The sequence below is a fragment of the Podarcis cretensis genome (assembly GCF_951804945.1).
Source record: "Podarcis cretensis genome assembly, chromosome: 16".
Lineage (NCBI taxonomy): Eukaryota > Metazoa > Chordata > Lepidosauria > Squamata > Lacertidae > Podarcis > Podarcis cretensis.
This window is the reverse complement of record NC_137186.1, coordinates 25,690,330-25,707,864: the sequence shown is the minus strand read 5'-3', so window position 1 is coordinate 25,707,864 and position 17,535 is coordinate 25,690,330. Positions and strand designations below refer to the sequence as shown.

At 47.1% G+C, this 17,535-nt stretch overlaps 2 protein-coding genes across 3 annotated transcripts in view; one reads left to right on the top strand and one right to left on the bottom strand.

Annotated features, from left to right (window-relative positions):
- The first annotated feature begins 20 nt into the window (after nt 1-20).
- Nucleotides 21-4,755, top strand: LSM8 (LSM8 homolog, U6 small nuclear RNA associated). The gene is made up of 4 exons (XM_079957332.1): nt 21-162; nt 1,070-1,110; nt 3,270-3,397; nt 4,520-4,755. Exons 1-4 carry the CDS (start codon nt 132-134, stop codon nt 4,608-4,610), a joined length of 291 nt encoding a protein of 96 aa, XP_079813458.1. The 5' UTR covers nt 21-131; the 3' UTR covers nt 4,611-4,755.
- An 839-nt stretch (nt 4,756-5,594) lies between these two features.
- The window catches only part of LOC307204679 (uncharacterized protein), a 28,548-nt gene continuing 16,607 nt past the window's right edge, over nt 5,595-17,535 (bottom strand). For both annotated transcript variants that reach the window (XM_079956427.1, XM_079956428.1), the window contains 10 exons: nt 16,828-16,908; nt 16,237-16,419; nt 15,222-15,341; nt 12,525-12,718; nt 10,297-10,435; nt 9,956-10,039; nt 8,747-8,934; nt 8,573-8,651; nt 6,753-6,962; nt 5,595-6,294 (listed from right to left, as the gene is read on the bottom strand). In XM_079956427.1, the coding sequence (XP_079812553.1) occupies nt 6,235-6,294; nt 6,753-6,962; nt 8,573-8,651; nt 8,747-8,934; nt 9,956-10,039; nt 10,297-10,435; nt 12,525-12,718; nt 15,222-15,341; nt 16,237-16,419; nt 16,828-16,908 (1,338 nt within the window). In that variant the 3' untranslated portion in view covers nt 5,595-6,234. The remainder of the gene's footprint in view (nt 6,295-6,752; nt 6,963-8,572; nt 8,652-8,746; nt 8,935-9,955; nt 10,040-10,296; nt 10,436-12,524; nt 12,719-15,221; nt 15,342-16,236; nt 16,420-16,827; nt 16,909-17,535) is intronic.

Below are 17,535 nucleotides of genomic sequence, written 5' to 3'. Positions count from 1 at the left end.
TCTCTACGCATGCGCCGCTTGAAGCCCCGGATGTCGCTTTGCTTCAGGGGCCGCCTCCGCTCACTTTCAGGCGAGATACCGGGAAGCCTCGCGGGAGCTGGATTCAGCGGGAGCCGGGAAGGATTGCCGCCATGACCTCCGCGTTGGAGACCTATATTAACCGTATCCTTCCGCGGGCGGCCTTTGTGTCGGGGCGGGGGGGGGGGGAGGCGCTGCATCATGAGACCGGGCGGGGGGGGGGGACACTGGTTTGAAGCGGAATTCTGCAGCTGCGCGTTAACGCTCCTGCTTTTCCTCAGTTACACGCGAGAATTTCCATCCCTTTGTGGGCTGGGTTGCCTTGGGTGGGATGCGCGCAGCCACTTCCGCTGCTCTTTTATTCTTTTTTTAAAATGGTTTTTAACCATTTGAAACCAGCCTCCATCCATCTCTCCATAAGGTTTGGGATACAGGTACTCCCCGAGCGACACAAAAGAGGAGCTGTTTTGGACTACAACTCCCATCAGCCCTTGCTACTTAATCATCCAAGATGGCTGGTCTAGCTCGGGGTCAATGGGAATTGTGGTCCAGGGTGGGCTGCACTTGCTAGGGGTCGATGGGTATTGCATAGCTGTCAACTTTCAGATTTGAAAATAAGGGATCAGCAGCCTTGAAAATAAGGGATCAGCAGCCTCACCTGTCCCGGGGACAGTCTACGGGATATCTAACAATCCGGGATAGCGGCGGGAAACGGCGCTGGAATAAGGGAATTTCCCGCAAAAAAAGAGAAGGTTGACAGTTATGGTATTGTAGTCTAAGATTTGCATCTCAACAGCAAGGGCACCCCACCCCCCCACAAAAATTCCTTAAAACAGGTGGGGCATGGGAAACCTTTTCTATCAGCTTTGGTGATTGCAAGAGGTTGAATTTCTCACTCTTTCCTCAGTTCTTTGTGTTCTGTGCCCTCCTGGTCTACACACCTCTTCAACCTCCCACTCAGCTTCTTAAAAGGCACTAAATCCAGAGGAAACTCATTTTCCTGTTGTTTATATGTATGTTGTTTCAAATATTTCTTTAACTTGAGTCTCAGGTACTGTTGCTGTAATTACTTCAGACGGCCGAATGATCGTGGTAAGAATTGCCTGTAAATATAAGTCTTACCCTGTTTTTAAATATTTAAATAATTGGAAATGTTTCGTACTAGATTATACTTACGTGGGAAAATAAAGCCCTGATCTTTTAAAGGCTGTTGAGTTGTATTTACAGGAATACACAAGTAGTTCTGTAAGCAGAGTGGCACTTAGGAACACAGGAAGCTGCCTTCTACTAAGTAAAACCATTGGTTCATCTAGATCAATACTGTCTCCACTGACCAGCAGTGGTTCTCCAAGGGTCTCTGAAAATGACAGGGATTGAATGTGGGCTTTTCTTTATTCAAACAGATGCTCCAAACACTGAACTATGGCCTTTCCCTCAGACTTTGAAGTAGATGCTTAGGCTTTACACATATCTTGGCTTTTGCTGGACTGCAAGTTTAATTGTAATACAATTCATCATACATATCAAGTAAATATGTTCTGAATTAGGTGCCACTGACCTTGGTGCTATGTGGTTATAGGCAATTTACTAGAAGTGAGTATTTTGCCCAGAACCTTGCTGTAAATAACTTAATATTACTTCTGCAAAACATGTCTACCCTAGAAGAGCTGGAACCTGTTTGAGAGTTGAACAGATGAAAATTTTGCAGGGGATATATATATATATATATATATATACACACACACACACACAGTGGTGCCCCACAAGAAGAATGCCTCGCAAGACGGAAAACCCGCTAGACGAAAGGGTTTTCCATTTTGGAGGCGCTTCGCAAAACGAATTTCCCTATGGGCTTGCTTCGCAAGACAAAATGTCTTGCGGGTTCCCCCCCCTTTTTTCCCACTTTCCCTAAGCCGCTAAGCCGCTTATCAGCTGATCCGCTGATAAGCCGCTTAATAGCTGATCGCTAAAAGCCGCTAAACCGCTAATAGCGCTAATCCGCTAAGCTGTCAATGGGCTTGCTTCGCAAGACGAAAAAAACGCTATACAAAGAGCCTCACGGAACGGATTAATTTCGTCTTGCGAGGCACCACTGTGTGTGTATATATATATATATATATATATATCAATAGCAGCAAGTTGCAAATCAATGACCACTGTTTTCAAAAGCCTTATCTTCCTACTTTTTAAGGCTGCTGTTTGGGAAAGACAAAAGAACCCATGGAAAAATGAATTGCATTGTGTCAGAGCTGCCCGAGGTCCCAGCTCACAAAGGACCAACGCCAGTTCTTGTTATGTACAAAAGTCTTTATTGAAGATCAGTTTCGATTTCAAAGCCGCGGCGCGCAGCTCTACGTCTTGGAGTCTAGACCGCTGAAGCTCCGTCTGAATCTCCTCCCCCCAGACACCAGTTTAAGACTCTAGCCTTGCTCCACCTCTTCCTTTGTTCTTTCCTCCTCTGGGTCCGCCTGTCCGCTGGGGTCTTGCCCTTTCTAGACTCTTCTGACGCTGAGTCCCCTGAGTCTTCCCCCTCCCTCCGGCGGGCTTTAGGACCTGGTTCCCAATCCGGGTTACCTGCTGTGCCGCGCGCCTGTACATTCGAACTTGGCGCGCGCGCCCAGCCGGCAACCTTCCTCCTGACCGTTACACTGCTCCTGTCGCTGCTTCCCCCTTCGGAGAGGCTAGCTGGACCTGACCTCCCCTCCGTTCCCTCACTCTGCGATGGAGGCGTGGCCAGCCCTGATTCATCTTCTCTCCCTGCTGGAGGAGAAGCTGGTCCTGATACATGGGACTCTTCCCCCCCACTACGCTCTGGTGGAGGAGCTGGTCCCGATCTCTCGCTGCTGCTTTGGGAGTCCCCGCTGGCCCCTTGCTTCTGGTGTGTCCCCCCTGGGACCCCCCTTGCCCTGGCCGTCGGCGCCCCCCTCTGGGAATCTTCTGATTCGCTGGAGAAGCTCATGGAATCTCTCGGGCCACTCTCATACTCCCCTACGCTGCCCTCAGATTCTTCCCCTTCGCTCTCCATTTCCTCTCTCCCCTGTGCCTCTGCTCCTGAGCCCCTGACACATTGATAATTTAAAGTCAGTGTAGGGAGTTCCTCTGAAGGGTTACGTAAAAAATCTTTTAATCATTAAAGTTTTATCATATTAAGTGGTGTAATGTTGTGTTTAGGACGTGTTTAGGAATCGAGATAAATGTTGAGAATTTGGAGTACTTCATTGTTTTTCAATTTACATTTTTATTTCTTAAAGGGAACTCTCAAGGGTTTTGATCAGACCATCAACCTGATTTTGGATGAAAGCCATGAAAGAGTGTTCAGTTCTTCACAAGGAGTGGAACAAGTAGTATTGGGATTGTACATTGTAAGAGGTGATAACGTGTAAGTTTGCCTCACCCTCCTTTTTAAAAAATAAAATAAAATAAGGTAGTGCAGTCTGAGCTAAAGTAGCAAAGCATTTGCTTAGCTCTCAAGGGGCCAGATTCAACTAAACAGTTGTTTAGTTAAGGTCCAGCACAAGTAGTCCCACCAGCACAACATACATTCACATACTTGTCCTCCTTCTGTCCCCCAGGTTGGCTCTGATGGGGTCAGGAGAACCCCCAGAACAGCACATGGGGTGATTGTTCCACCTGGCAAAAAGAAGTCAAGGACCTTACATGTCTGATGAAAGTGCAGTCCATTCTTTTCCAGGTGGATATCAGAATCAGAGTTGGAAGAGACCCTGAGGGTCATCTAGTCCAACCCCCTGAAAATGCAGGAATCTTTTGCCCAACATGGGGTTTCAACCCACAACCCCGAGATTAAGAGCCTCATGCTCTTACCTACTGAGCTATCCCAGCTACTGTAGCTTGACATTATTTCAGAAAGTTTCCCTTTTGATGTCTGTGTTTTATAATGCATAAGTAACGATAACAATAGATTATATATCCAACAAAAGCATGTCCAGAGTAGACCAATTGAAATAACCTGTTAAGTTTTTCTGTGCTGTATGTTTGTATGTTAGGATAAAAAGATACCGTACTTTTCTGTGTATAAGACTTATGTTTTTTTTACTCTAAAATAATGTTCAAAATCTGGGCTCGTCTTATACACGGATAGTATCTCCCCCCATTTTCTTAAATGGGAGTGTCTTATACATGGGGGCGTCTTATAGATGGAAAAATACAGTACTGTGGTACCTCTGGTTACGTACTTAATTCGTTCCAGAGGTCCGTTCTTAACCTGAAACTGTTCTTAACCTAAAGCACCACTTTAGCTAACGGGGCCTCCCGCTGCTGCTGCGCCGCCGCCGCACGATTTCTGTTTTCATCCTGAAGCAAAGTTTTTAACCTGAGGTACTATTTCTGGGTTAGCGGAGTCTGTAACCTGAAGCATCTGTAACCCGAGCTACCACTGTACTTACTGAGTGGAAGAAATATTGTTTCAGCATATCAACTTTGTTTCAGAGCTGAAGCATTTCACTTGCAGCAATTGCAATACAGTACTTTTCTTTTCTTATAGGGCTGTAATTGGAGAAATTGATGAAGAGACGGATTCAGCCCTTGACTTGGGAAATATCCGAGCAGAACCTCTGAACTCAGTTGTACACTGAAGAAAGAAGTGTGTATAAAAGGACTTCAGAAATATCTGGCTGTACAAAACTATTTATAGGACGGCATGGCTACTTTTCGTACAAGCTGAGGGTAATTTTGTGTGTTATGGTTTGATATGTATAATAAAGACTACATTTTATTGAAGCATTGTGAACTTTTTAAAAAAAAACAACCCACGACGCATTAAAATAAATAGTAACCTTTAAAGCAGTCTTGCACTACATTTCTGACTTCATACAGTAAGCATGCACCTGGTGTGTGCGCTGGCTGGGGCTTATGGGAGTTGTAGTCCGAAACATCCAAAGCACACCAGGTTGGCAAAGCCGGAAATAAAACGCAACAACACACTCTGCTTATCTCACTGTGACTAAAACTCAGGACTGGGGAAGAAAAGGGTTCCCTATCCCTGCATTATAGAGAAGAGGGTGAGCACATGACTTGGGACGATTCTTGTTTTGACATCTCCACACCTTTATCAGAACTGTAGCGTTGGAAGGGACCCAAGGGTCATCTAGTCCAACCCCCTGCTATGCAGGAATTGCAGCTAAAGAAAATCCCTGACAGGTGCCCCCCCAATCTCTGCTAAAAACCTCCAATGAAGGAGATTCCACCACCTTCTGAGGGATATCGTTCCACTATCCAACAGTTCTTACTGTCTAGTTCTTGTTCAGCATCATCAATTTGAACTCCTTTTACTTCCATTTCAAAAATTTGATTAGAAATCCTACTATTATTTTTTAAAGACACTGTAAAGGCTTATTCTGACAAATTTTTCACTACTTGCTAGGAATCTCTTAGGGACCCTTTGCCATCCTTTGGTTGCCATTCCCCCACCCCCACCCCCACAGCTACAATAGTTACTCTTTGCTTTAAACCTCTGCCCTGCTATGAAAGAGTCATAGCACAATTATAGCCACAATCACACGACTGACCAGATTAGCTGCAAACAGCTGCCCAAACTCAGCACTTTTATTTTTTTAAAAAAAGTTCCCCATCGCATCATTTTATGTGTTACATTTATATCCCACCTTTCTTCGAAGGAGCTCAATGTGGCATGAATGCTTTGACCCCTCTCCATTTTTTCCTCACAACAACCCTGTGAGGTAGGTTAGGCTGAGAGTCAGTGATGGGCAGGGAGGTTAATGGCTGAGCAGGGATTTAGAACCCTGGTTCTCCCAGGTCTAACACTAACCACTATACCACGCTGGCTCTCTGTTTAGTATTATAAAAATGAATTTCCTACTTGTAGATGGCACATGTGTTTGCGGAGCAGTCTATAGCCGATGAAAGCTTATGCCAGAATACATGTGTTAGTCTTTAAGGTGCTACATGATTCTTTGCTGCAAGAGACTAGTATCTCAGGTCCAGCTTTCAGGCTTCCCAGAGACATCTAATTGACCACCAGAGACATCTAGTTGCCCAATGTGAGAACAGGAAGATGGGTTAGTTGGACCTCCAGCTTCAGAGCTCTTGTGATGTCCTCAAACCAGCGGCTTCGAAATCTGCTCTTCCGGTCATGGTTATTCCTTCCTCTGCTGTTCTCCACACAAAGAACCATTACTGGGTGAAGCTTTTCTGACTTCCTCGCTGTTGGGACTCCTCCTCCGTCCCACTCGGACTCTTCTACTTCCAGCTGCTCTTCCTGTGCAGCTGAGACGAGGAGAGCTCTGATGTCAGGTGTCTCTGAAATACAGGAAGGGGTGTGGGATACAGGATGTGTAAGATGATGCGTATGTGGAGAAGGTGGATCAGGCAGAAAACTATGATAGCTAGAATTCAGGGCCAGTCAATGAGGTGGAATGGTGGAAAATACAGGAAAATGCAATATACTACGCACACACATGTAAAATAACACACTGCAAAATATAAATAAATGCATAATTTTTGTTTTGCTCGTCACTCAGAGCAGTGAAGTGCTGTGGATAGCCATTCAAAATCTTTAGTTTCTCAGCTCTCCACAGGCTACTTTCAAGCATGTCTTCTGCCCCATATGGACTAGAAACTTGCCTTAAAAACTGAAGCAGCTTCTCAGTAAGCCAAATAATTCTCAGTAGGTTTCCCCCCCCCCCAAGTGCTCCTGCGGAATTAAGACCTTGTCCTTTCTACTCCCCTGTCCCCCAAGAGCTGAAACAAGCTCTTACCTTGCTTCTGCAGGTGAGATCTCCCCGCAAATGGCCATAGCTACTTGTGCTGCCTCTGCAATACAGGGCATTCTCCGCCCTCAGTTCTCGGATTCGTCTCTGCAGGTGCTGCAGCAGTCTTGGGGTGCTGAAGAGGCGCTGGCTGGAGAAAGGGTCTGCATTCAGTGCCGGAGAACAGAGTGGGCCGGGGTGCAGGTATTCATTTCGGCCCTGCAAAAAGCAGGTAGGAGAGAGGAAGGAAAAGCTGTAAAATGCAGCAGAAAGGACTGAGGTCATCAACTAGGAGAGACAAACGTCAGAGGGGTGAGGCCCTCCAGGGCTCAGTCTGGCCTGCCAGACTCTCCCCAAGGATCCAGCACCCTCAAGTGCTTTTGTCTAGCTAGAGTCTGTCCTGCAACTGTGTCCCTTGGGTGGAGGGCAGAGAGTGGAAACTAACCTACCATACAAAGGTAAAAAACTCGTGTTGCCCGGCCCACTTTTGCCTTGGGCTCTGCCCACCACTGGCATGTGGCCCCAAGACATAGCTGTCAACTTACAGATTTGAAAATAAGGGACCAGCAGCCTCGAAAATAAGGGATCAGAAGCCAAAATAAGGGATTTTAGCCAACCAGCTGAAATACAAAGTTAAAAGGGACCAGATAATTTTGGAGAGCAGCGCCAGTTTTTAGCCATTCATTTCCAGAGGTTGCTGCTCAAGACACCAGCTGATGAAACACTGCAATTAAATAACTACAAGCAGCAACCACTTTTTGCGCAAAACGAAGTTCAAGCTACGAAGATGCTGCTGCAGTTCTGTATCTTTTCTCTCATGCTCCATGTGCAGCTCTCAGTTCCATCAGGAGGGGCGGGAGGAAGAGGGGGGGCGAAATAGCGCCCGAAGTAAACCCACAGATCAGACCATCTATGCTAGTCTACCACTACAAATCTATGGGAGAAGCGCTTGCGGTCCTTTCTCCGCTTTCCCCCTCTATGGTTAGCCCTTGGAACACCTGCCAGCACCTTCTTCTCCTCCTCTCTCTTGAACTGCTTTCTCTATAGTTGCCCTTGCTCTCCTCTCAAGGCTCCTCAGCAATTCATAGGCCACGCCAGACTGCCCATCTCATCCGGATCCTTCAGTGGCACAACCGCAGTACGGCCTAGCGGGAGCGGCGGGCAGAGCGGAGGCCCCAGGCACAGACGCTCAGTTTGGCGGCCGCAAGGAGGATGGCGGCGGAAGGGCCAGAGGCTCCCGCCAGTCCCGGCGGGAAGGGGCTCCCGGGCGCCGAGGCTGGTGAGAGGAGGCCGGAGGGGGGGCGGGGCGGGCAGCCAAGCAACACAGTTGGAGCCTCCCTCCTCCCTGGCCGGCAGGGAGGGAGGGAGAGGAGCTGCTTCCTTTGAAACCCGGGAAATTTAAGGGACATCATCAATAAGGGACAGCAGTGGGACACGGCGCTGGGATAAGGGAGTTTCCCGCCAAAAAAGGGACGGTTGACAGCTATGCCCCAAGATGGTTGCCCAGACTTCATACCCAGGTCAGACCAGTGGCCCATCTGGATTGGAATCCTCTGCACTGACTGGCAGCAGCTCTGCAGGATTTCAGATGGAGTCTCTCCCAGCCATACCTGGGATTGAATCGGGGACCTTTTGCATGCAAGGCAGATGCTCTGCCGCTGAACCACACCCCTTCCCTGATGCTCTAGCACTGGACTGCAGCCTTGCTGGACAAGAGAGGTGCATGGAGGCAGTAGCTCAGTGTGCACAGAGCAGGGGTCCCAACTCTCACATTGCCCAAAGGGGGCAAGACTTTGCCAAATGCCTCCCAAGTGCCCCTTCCCCTTTACCATGCAGAACTGTCTGAATTCCAAACCGGCTGCCTCCAGGTTCCTGTGAAAATCCATGGGCTTGTCCCTGGACAGGCGCCTGCAAGGGGAGAGAGAAACCGCAAAACCTCTCACCATGGTGTAACCCGTTCTTCCAACTGACGTGTACTTTCAGATAGCTCCTGGGGTCCTCACCTCTCCACCTCCGCGTCCAGCTCCTCCTTAAACTCACTGGCCAGTTGGCAGGATGTCCGGCCCTTCCCACTTCTCTGGCTTTGCTGCTCTCCATCCTTCTGCAGCTGCTGGCACAGCGATGCATCTTCCTTCCCCGCCATCTCCTTCACCCAGCTGCTCTGCAAGGTGGCGATGTCTTCCAGGTGCTCCTGAAGGGGAACCGGATTGCCCTGGCTCAGTGGCAGAGCTTTTCATGAAGAAGGGTGCTAGATCTGGAATGCCCCCCCGCCTGAAACCCTGGAAAGCTGCCAATGGTCTGACTCCCCAGCAGAACTTGCAGGCTTGGCAAACATTTTCACCACCAAGCATCAACCCTGCTCCATGTTGCCACAGATGGTGGCCGACCTTTGTCCAGAATGGTTGGCTGATGTTCCATCAAATGGGACAGGAATTGGGCTCCTGATAGCTGGGAATGGCTTCCTAGCCTTTGGAATGAGATTCCCACCAGCTTACAGGGATGTGTTCAGCCCCACCAAACAACGGCACCTCTCCCCTCCTGCTCCTTTCCTTCTGACCGTGGAGCCACCCTCTCCTCCATGAATCTGCCTAATCCTCTTTTAAAGCCATCCAAATTGGTGGCCATCCCTGCCTCAGGGCCACCAATGAAGTTGGAAGGTTCCAGGTAGAAAAGAGAAAATATCTCTTCAAGCAGTGAATAGTTAGAACTACGGAACCTGCTCCCACCAGTTCTAGCATTATAGAAGAGGAACTTTACTTCACTGACTATTTTATAATTTGTGTGTGCTGAACATTTCTTTTTCTTTACCTGTGCAGCTGTGGATAGGTGCTCTTTTAAAACCAGGTCCTCTGATCAGAAGGTTGGCGGTTCGAATCCCCGCCAACCTAGCAGTTCAAAAGCACATCAAAGTGCGGGTAGATAAATAGGTATCGCTCCGGCAGGAAGGGAAACGGTGTTTCCGTGCGCTACTCTGGTTCGCCACAAGCAGCTTAGTCATGCTGGCCACATGACCCGGAAGCTGTACGCCGGCTCCCTTGGCCAGTAAAGCAAGATGAGCGCCGCAACCCCAGAGTCGGCCACAACTGGACCTAATGGTTAAGGGTCCCTTTACCTTTACCTCTGACATTGCATGAAACACAGCGGTTTAAATCCAGAAGAAGGCAGCCACAGCTGCACAGAGCTATTGGGCGCGGGGGGCGGTTTTTGCTCACCTGGACTAGTTGCTCCTTCAGAGCATCTAGAGCCGACTGGTTCTCCAGGTGTAGCTTCTCCTGCTGCTGCTTCAGCTCCCGTTCCTGACATGGCAGAAAAGTCACAGCAGTTGGCCAATTAGAGGACTGCACTTGGAACGGATGTATCAAAAGCTGCCTCCTACTGAGCTGGGGCTATATACTCCACTCTGGTGTTCTGGGCTCTGGCTGGCAGCCAATTTCTCTCCCATCATTAATGGAGCAAACCTGTTTGATCCCACACCCTCCTTGCTCAGTGGCCCCCAGGCTGCCTTAATTATATCCCACCCCCAGGCAAGAGATGGCAGCTCAACCCCATTCACCTTCTCCCTCTGGGTCTGAAGGGCCTGGTGCCTCTGCGCCTCTGCCTCGTGCTTTAGTTCTCGGAGGTAGTGCTGAGTTTCTTCCGTCACCTCTTGCAAGGCCCGGAGGGCGTGGCTGGAGGAGAGGAGCGCTGGCTTCCTTGGGGGGTGAAGAGAGGCAGCCTCAGATAGCGGCCAGGACTTCCGGGGTCTTTGGGGGAAAGTGAAGTCACTTAGCAGGTCAAACCCCCCCCCCCAAAAAAAAATTCACACTCCAGAAGCATTTTTACTGGGCATTGTAGGAAGTGATATAAATAGAAAGGAATGTAAATTGTTTTTATATGCAACTACGGCAGCAAGAATATTATTGGCACAAAAATGGAAGCAAGAAGAATTACCAACGAAAGAAGAATGGAGGATGAAATTAATGGACTATGCAGAACTAGATAAACTAACAGGAAGGATTCGTAATCGGCTGGACCAGAAATTCACAGAAGACTGGAGTAAATTTACAGATTATATGAAAAGTATTTGTGATGATCAGACTACATTTGAAGGTTTGCAAGAAGTTTTGTGAGGAGAATTATTGGAACTACTGCAAAAATGGATTAAGGGGAAGAGGGTTAGTTAAGACAATTAAAGGCAATATGCATTTAAGAAATGCATAAAATGTGGTTAAAATGGTGGATCATCAGAGGCGCTGATGGAAGTCCAAAAAAAAAAGATTGTATAAGTGGTGAAGTTTTGTGGTATGTTTTATAATTTATATGTTAAAACTAATAAAAATTACTTTTTTAAAAAATTCACACAATCCCTTCCTCCGTGTAAACGCAACGCACGAACAGGCCGCAAAGCCACAGGCCAACGCGAGCCTGTAGAGAAAAACAAGGTACTCCCATGGTTTAGCGACTGGACTGTTGGACTCATCCCCAGCTGGCTGTGAAAATCACTGGGTGGCCCATTGGCTGAAAGAGAGAACACAACTGTCCCGGCCTGTCTCACAGGGTTGTTGTGAGGATAACATGTGGGGGGGGGGGGAACTGTGTGCCTGAACTCCTTGGGGGGGGGGTGGGATGGGCAGGCTAAACATGGGCCATAGATAAGACACCAACTCTCTGATAGCAACAAATAGTATTTTAAGGACTTCGAAACCGGATTTGGCCCCCTGGACCTGAGGTTTGCCCTCACTCCAGTCAATGGGGATTGTAGTTAAAAAAAACAACTTTTTTTAAACACCCAAAAGACCAGAAGTAAAACTGGGATATAATAGGTTTTGAATTACCCAAGAAAGATGTAAAGTTACTTTTGTATGCCACAACTGCTGCTCGAATTTTAGTAGCCAAGAAATGGAAAACACAAGAATTACCAACTGTGGAAGAATGGCAGATGAAAATGATGGAATATATGGAGTTGGCTGACCTTACTGGAAGAATCCACGACCAGAAAGAAGAGGAATACCAAGAAGAGTGGAAGAAATTTAAAGACTATTTGAATAAATATTGTAATATTAAAAATTAGAAATTACTTGAAAGTACCAAATAGGCCTAGGATTAAATTAGGAATTAGTTAAATAAATGAGATCTAGAACTTTAAGAAAAGTTAAGAAATCGGATTTTAATTGGAATATTGTGTGTTAATAATGATATTAGAAAACTGCTACATTCAAATACAAGGAAATTCAGATGGGTGGGCCCACAGGAAGTCAAAAATATGTTTATGAGGTTAGGGGATTAATTAACCAACTAATTTGTGTTGTTTAGGTGTTTGTTGTTATGTTTTTATTTTCTTTTTTGTTTAGATTTGTGATTTTGTTTCTTTTTTCTTTGTTGTAGTATGTGTTGTATTTGTAAGAAACAATAAAAATTATTTTAAAAAAAACAAAAAACCCTGTAAACTGTATATGCAGACAACAGGAAGGTGTGAAGCTATTTTGGAGAAATAAAAGCAAAGCCTCGCCACCCCCTGAAATCAGGTTGCAGAGCTAAAAAAAAACAAAACCACAAAGACAAAGGTGATGGGGGAACCATGTGCTGAGATTTCCGCATTGCAGGGGGTTGGACTAGATGACCCCTAGGGGTCCCTTCCAACTCCGCCATTCTATGAGTCCATGAAAAGCAGGAAGCTAGAAAGTGGCTAGGGCTGGTGTAGGCGAGATAAAATGCAAAGAACTAATTTCAACCCAGGAAGAGTTCCGTGTTTCTGCAAAAGCAGTGCCATTCAGCTCCCTCCCCACTGGATCCAACTTGTACCCTTGCAGCGTCTGCGGCAGGCCAGCCCTTTGGGGTAGCAGGTCCCGGAGTCTCTGGCATGCCAAGGCAACCTCCCTGGCCAGAGAGCCGTCAGCCCTTGCAGTCTGTGCCTGGGACGTCTCGCGCTGCTCGGCCAGCAGGAGGCGCTGCTCTTCCTCCGTCCGCTGCAACTGCATTCGCCACTTTTCCTTTTCCTAGGCAGAGAGAGAGAGACAGAAAGCACGCTGCCTGGATCAGAGATCGCTGATACACCCCAGGCTTGTCACAGCTAACATTTACAGTGGTACCTCGGGTTACATACGCTTTAGGTTACAGACGCTTCAGGTTACAGACTCCACTAACCCAGAAATAGTACCTCGGGTTAAGAACTTTGCTTCAGGATGAGAACAGAAATCGGGCAGCGCAGCGGCAGCGGGAGGCCCCATTAGCTAAAGTGGTGCTTCAGGTTAAGAACAGTTTCAGGTTAAGAACGGACCTCCGGAACGAATTAAGTTCTTAACCCAAGGTACCACTGTACACGGTATCAGTGTGGAAAGGCTAAAAGGTCCCAGGTTCTTTATTTTAATATATGTAAGCTTTATTAAATTTTCTGTTTTACCATTTCAAGTACTCATTTTTACATCCTTAAGATATCAGTGACTTCTCTTCTTCTCTTTCCATGGATCATTTTACATATCATAAATACTTGCATATTTTACAGAAACTATACCATTCAGTATTCCATTATTGCATCCATCATAACTTATTTACACTGTTGAATTGATCTTAATTGCTGACAGCGTTTTCAGCTGTACACAGTTATTTCCCATATATTCAACAAACGTTTTCCAATCTTCTCTAAATACATATACTTCTTTTTCTCTTATTCTATATGTTAAGCCTGCAAGGTGCGCATATTCAGTCTACTTAAGTTGCCATTCTTCTTTGGTTGGGACCTTGCTCGTTTTCCATTATGGGGCTAACAAAACACAGGCCGCAGTAGTAGCATACATAAACAACCTTTTTTGACACCTGGGAATTTCAGTCTGAATTATCCCCAATGAAAAGGACTCTGGTTTTTGGGGGGGAAAGTACTTTTAAACATTTTTTTTCCCAATTCATTATGGATCATTTCCCAGTACTCGTTTACCCTTTTACAAGTGCACCACATATGGAAGAACGTTTCCTCCACCTCTTTACATCTCCAGCACTTAACTGATTCAGTCTTATGCAAGGTCCCAGATTCAGTACCCAATGGCTAGGAATGTCCCCTGCCTGAAACGTGGGAGAGCTGCTGCCAGTCAGTGCCAACAACACTGAGCTAGATGGACCAACTTCCTATTTAATGCAACTGCTTTTTTTAAAAGAACCATAAGGACTAGAATCTTGATCTATTTTTAGGCTAAGGGCAGTATAGTTCAGTAGAAGAGCACTTGCTTTGCATGCTAAAAAGGTCCCAGGTTCCATTCCCAATGGCATCTCCAGGTAGGGCTGGGGAAAAACTCCATGCCCAAAACTTCTGGAGAGCTGCTGCCAGTCAGTGTAGGCAATACTGAACTAGATGGACCAGTGGGCTGACACAGTAGAAGGCAGCTTCCCAGGCCATATCTGGCATCAGCCCAGGTCTGTGCTCTCCTTTCTGCCTGACTACTCCTCAGGCTCCCCACTTCCATAGCAGGTTGTGGGACTTCAGGGCTGTGCTAAGGTGAGGTTTTGAGGAGGAGAGAGGCGGAACTGCAAAGCCAAACTGTTGTTGCTGTTATAAGAATTCTAAGGTCCCAAATATAAATTAAATGTTCATAAATGCACCAAGGCAAACACACACGTAAGTATATACACCACGTGCCTGAAATAGTACAGGAGAGAAATCCTGAAGCCATTTTGACTCTCCCAAATTGACCTCCAATATTTCTCTGGAAGGAGGAAGGAAATGGGCAAACCTCCCCATTGTACTTTTGCTTACAAAATCCTGTCTTAAGGGCGTATTTGTGTATGACTAGGGTGAGCCTGAGTGGAAATCAGCCCTGAGTGCTCACTGGAAGGACAGATCCTGAAGCTGAGGCTCCAATACTTTGGCCACCTCATGAGAAGAGAAGAATCCCTGGAAAAGACCCTGATGTTGGGAAAGATGGAGGGCACAAGGAGAAGGGGACAACAGAGGACGAGATGGTTGGACAGTGTTCTCGAAGCTACAAACATGAGTCTGACCAAACTGCGGGAGGCAGTGGAAGACAGGAGTGCCTGGCGTGCTCTGGTCCACGAGGTCACGAAGAGTCGGACACGACTAAACGACTAAACAACAACAACAGGGTGAGCCTGGGACCTGGGACCCCAGAACAAAAGTATTAACTATCACAAAAGAATAGCCAGGCTGCCCAGGTAATGTAATCAGCGGCCAGTATCAGGTATCCTTGCAGGATTTCTGCTGTAGACCACCTCCTTCTGTGATGTATGTATGATGTTTTAGAAGGGTGGTCTTGTTACAAGGGAAAAGAAGGGACCCTGTTACAACAGTTTAATAAAGATCAGGCTTACTAGCTGCTTTGTTTCTCAATATACTCTGGTTGGCCCCTATTATTTTCTCCTAAGGACACTGTACAGGCTCTTGGATACCCCATAAGGGAAAAGGAGCAGGTTTTCCCCTATAACATCCTGAAGCTACAACTCTTGTTTCTAGGGGAAGGGGATCTCAGAGTACACAAAGTCTTCCCCGCTCACCAACTCCAGCTCCTCTCGCAGCCTCCTCAAGGCTTCTGCTTTCTCCGCTTGCAGCAGGGCCCGGAGGTCTTCCATGGCCCCCTTCTTCTCCCGAGCCTCACCCTCCAACACCTGGATCCTCTAGGGCAGGAAAAAAAAACACATCAGGAGAAGCTCCGGGGTCACATGCCACTAGAGGGCGGGGCAGAAGGCAAAAAAGTGGATGGAGCATCGACACTTAACTTTGGACATTAGGCCATGCACAAACCAGGGGTTCCTCAGCTCTCCACTCCCCGCAAACACACACACACACACACACACACTATATATATATATAATTTGAAATGAAATCACTGCTTACAAATTCCAGTGATCATGCATGCATCACCATCCAGGCAAGCAAGCATGTAAAGGTAAAGGTAAAGGGACCCCTGACCATTAGGTCCGGTCGTGACCGACTCTGGGGTTGCGGCGCTCATCTCACTTTATTGGCCGAGGGAGCCGGCATACAGCTTCTGGGTCATGTGGCCAGCATGACTAAGCCGCTTCTGGTGAACCAGAGCAGAGCACGGAAACGCCGTTTACCTTCCCGCTGGAGCGATACCTATTTACCTGCACTTTGAGGTGCTTTCGAACTGCTAGGTTGGCAGGAGCAGGGACCGAGCAACGGGAGCTCACCCCGTCGTGGGGATTCGAACCGCCAACCTTCTGATCGGCAAGTCCTAGGCTCTGTGGTTTAACCCAATTATTTCGCAATGCTCTTTTACCCTTTTAATTGATAACGCCTCTTGGTGGTCTGGATGAAGATGTGTGTGCATAGGGGAAATATTAGCACGGCTGAAATGTTGCCTACAGAACGGAGGTACTGTTCTTCTGTCCCCCACTGGCATGCAGCTCCATAGAAAGGAATGTGCCCCTCAAGACTGCAAAAGTTTATTCCCTCCTGGTCCATGTGCATCCTTTTCCCACCATCCTGCTCCTTCTGCCAGCGGCTATCACAGAGACCACAGAATCACTCTCCTCTCTCAACAGCTACCTTGCGGAGGTCGGCTGCTTCGTCCCGCAAGGCCAGGTTGAGTTTCCTCTCCTTCTCCAGGGCTTCCTGGAGTTCCCCCTGCATCTTCCGCTCCTGCTCCTCCAGGGCCTTGCGCTGCCTTTGGAGGACGGCCCTCATCTCAGCCTCCCGACTCTTCCATTCCTGGAGCAGCGAGTTCTGAGCCTGAGAAGAACAAGGCAGAGTAATGATCCCCAGAGCAGTTTTCACCATCGCTCCCTCTTCCCAGGGAACTCTGGGGAATCGCAGTTCTGCGAGGGGAACAGAAGGCCTCACCTAACAACTCTCAGCACGCTTTAAAAAAAAATTAAAGCTAAAACGTTAATTACGTTAATTAAAGCTACAGGACTTTATTCATCATCAACAATGTGGATTTTTGCCCAAAAGACAGTTAAGAAATGTGTTAGATGTTTTGGAATATTTGAATATTTGTAGTTGTTTTTCAAATGTTTCAAACTGTTTTGAAATGTTCTTCCTTCTTTTCTATTTTAAAATATGTTTGGAGGAAGAATGGGCTATAAATGCAAAATAATAATAATAATGATGATGATGATGATGATGATGTACCCCTACCATTTCCTGAGCTTCCTGCTTCAGCTCCTTGGCTTGCTGTTCCATAGCTTTCTGCTGCTGGGCAATTTCAGCATTTCGCTCCTGGGAAGAGAAGAAAGCGGAAAATAATAATAATAATAATAATAATAATAATAATAATAATTTATTTATACCCCGCCCTTCCCGGTTCAAAAACGGGGCTCAGGGCAGCTAACAACAAATTTAAAACACTTAATTGTAAAAGCAGCATAAAATACAGTATAAAAACATGAATAACAATAAAATTCAAAGTTCAGGAATCAATTTAGGGGAAATCCATCTAATAAGCATTAGATAATCACCAGGGCTAGCTGGCCGAGTTAGTCCTAGTTGGGCCAGTGAGGAGGCCAGGGGAGAATTAGCTGTGGGGCCTCAGAGTGGGAAAAGCCCACAGAATTAAACCAGACTGGCGGTTAAACTTAGGATAGGGTCGAGAAGTCATTGCCAGCCTGAGAGACGCATTGCTATGTGAGCAATCTTCTGGGTGCTGCATGTGAGTGGTGGGCAGGGCCAGAGCAAAAGTGGGTGGGGCAAGATAGCTTGACCTGAGGGCCAGATGGATAGGCATGAGGGGCCACATTGGGTCTCTGGGTCTGCAGTTCTCCACCCCTGCCTTAAGAATCTAAGAATCCAGTTTGGACTGAGTCAGGCTTATGGTCCATCTAGCTCAGTACTGCTGGCACAGTTGTA

Bases quoted from the DNA above. Each gene is read 5' to 3' on its own strand.
- LSM8 (XM_079957332.1), top strand. From the start codon at position 132: ATGACCTCCGCGTTGGAGACCTATATTAACC. The intron at 1,111-3,269 runs GTAAGAATTGCC...TATTTCTTAAAG, and splicing joins CAGACGGCCGAATGATCGTG to GGAACTCTCAAGGGTTTTGA. The intron at 3,398-4,519 runs GTAAGTTTGCCT...CTTTTCTTATAG, and splicing joins ATTGTAAGAGGTGATAACGT to GGCTGTAATTGGAGAAATTG.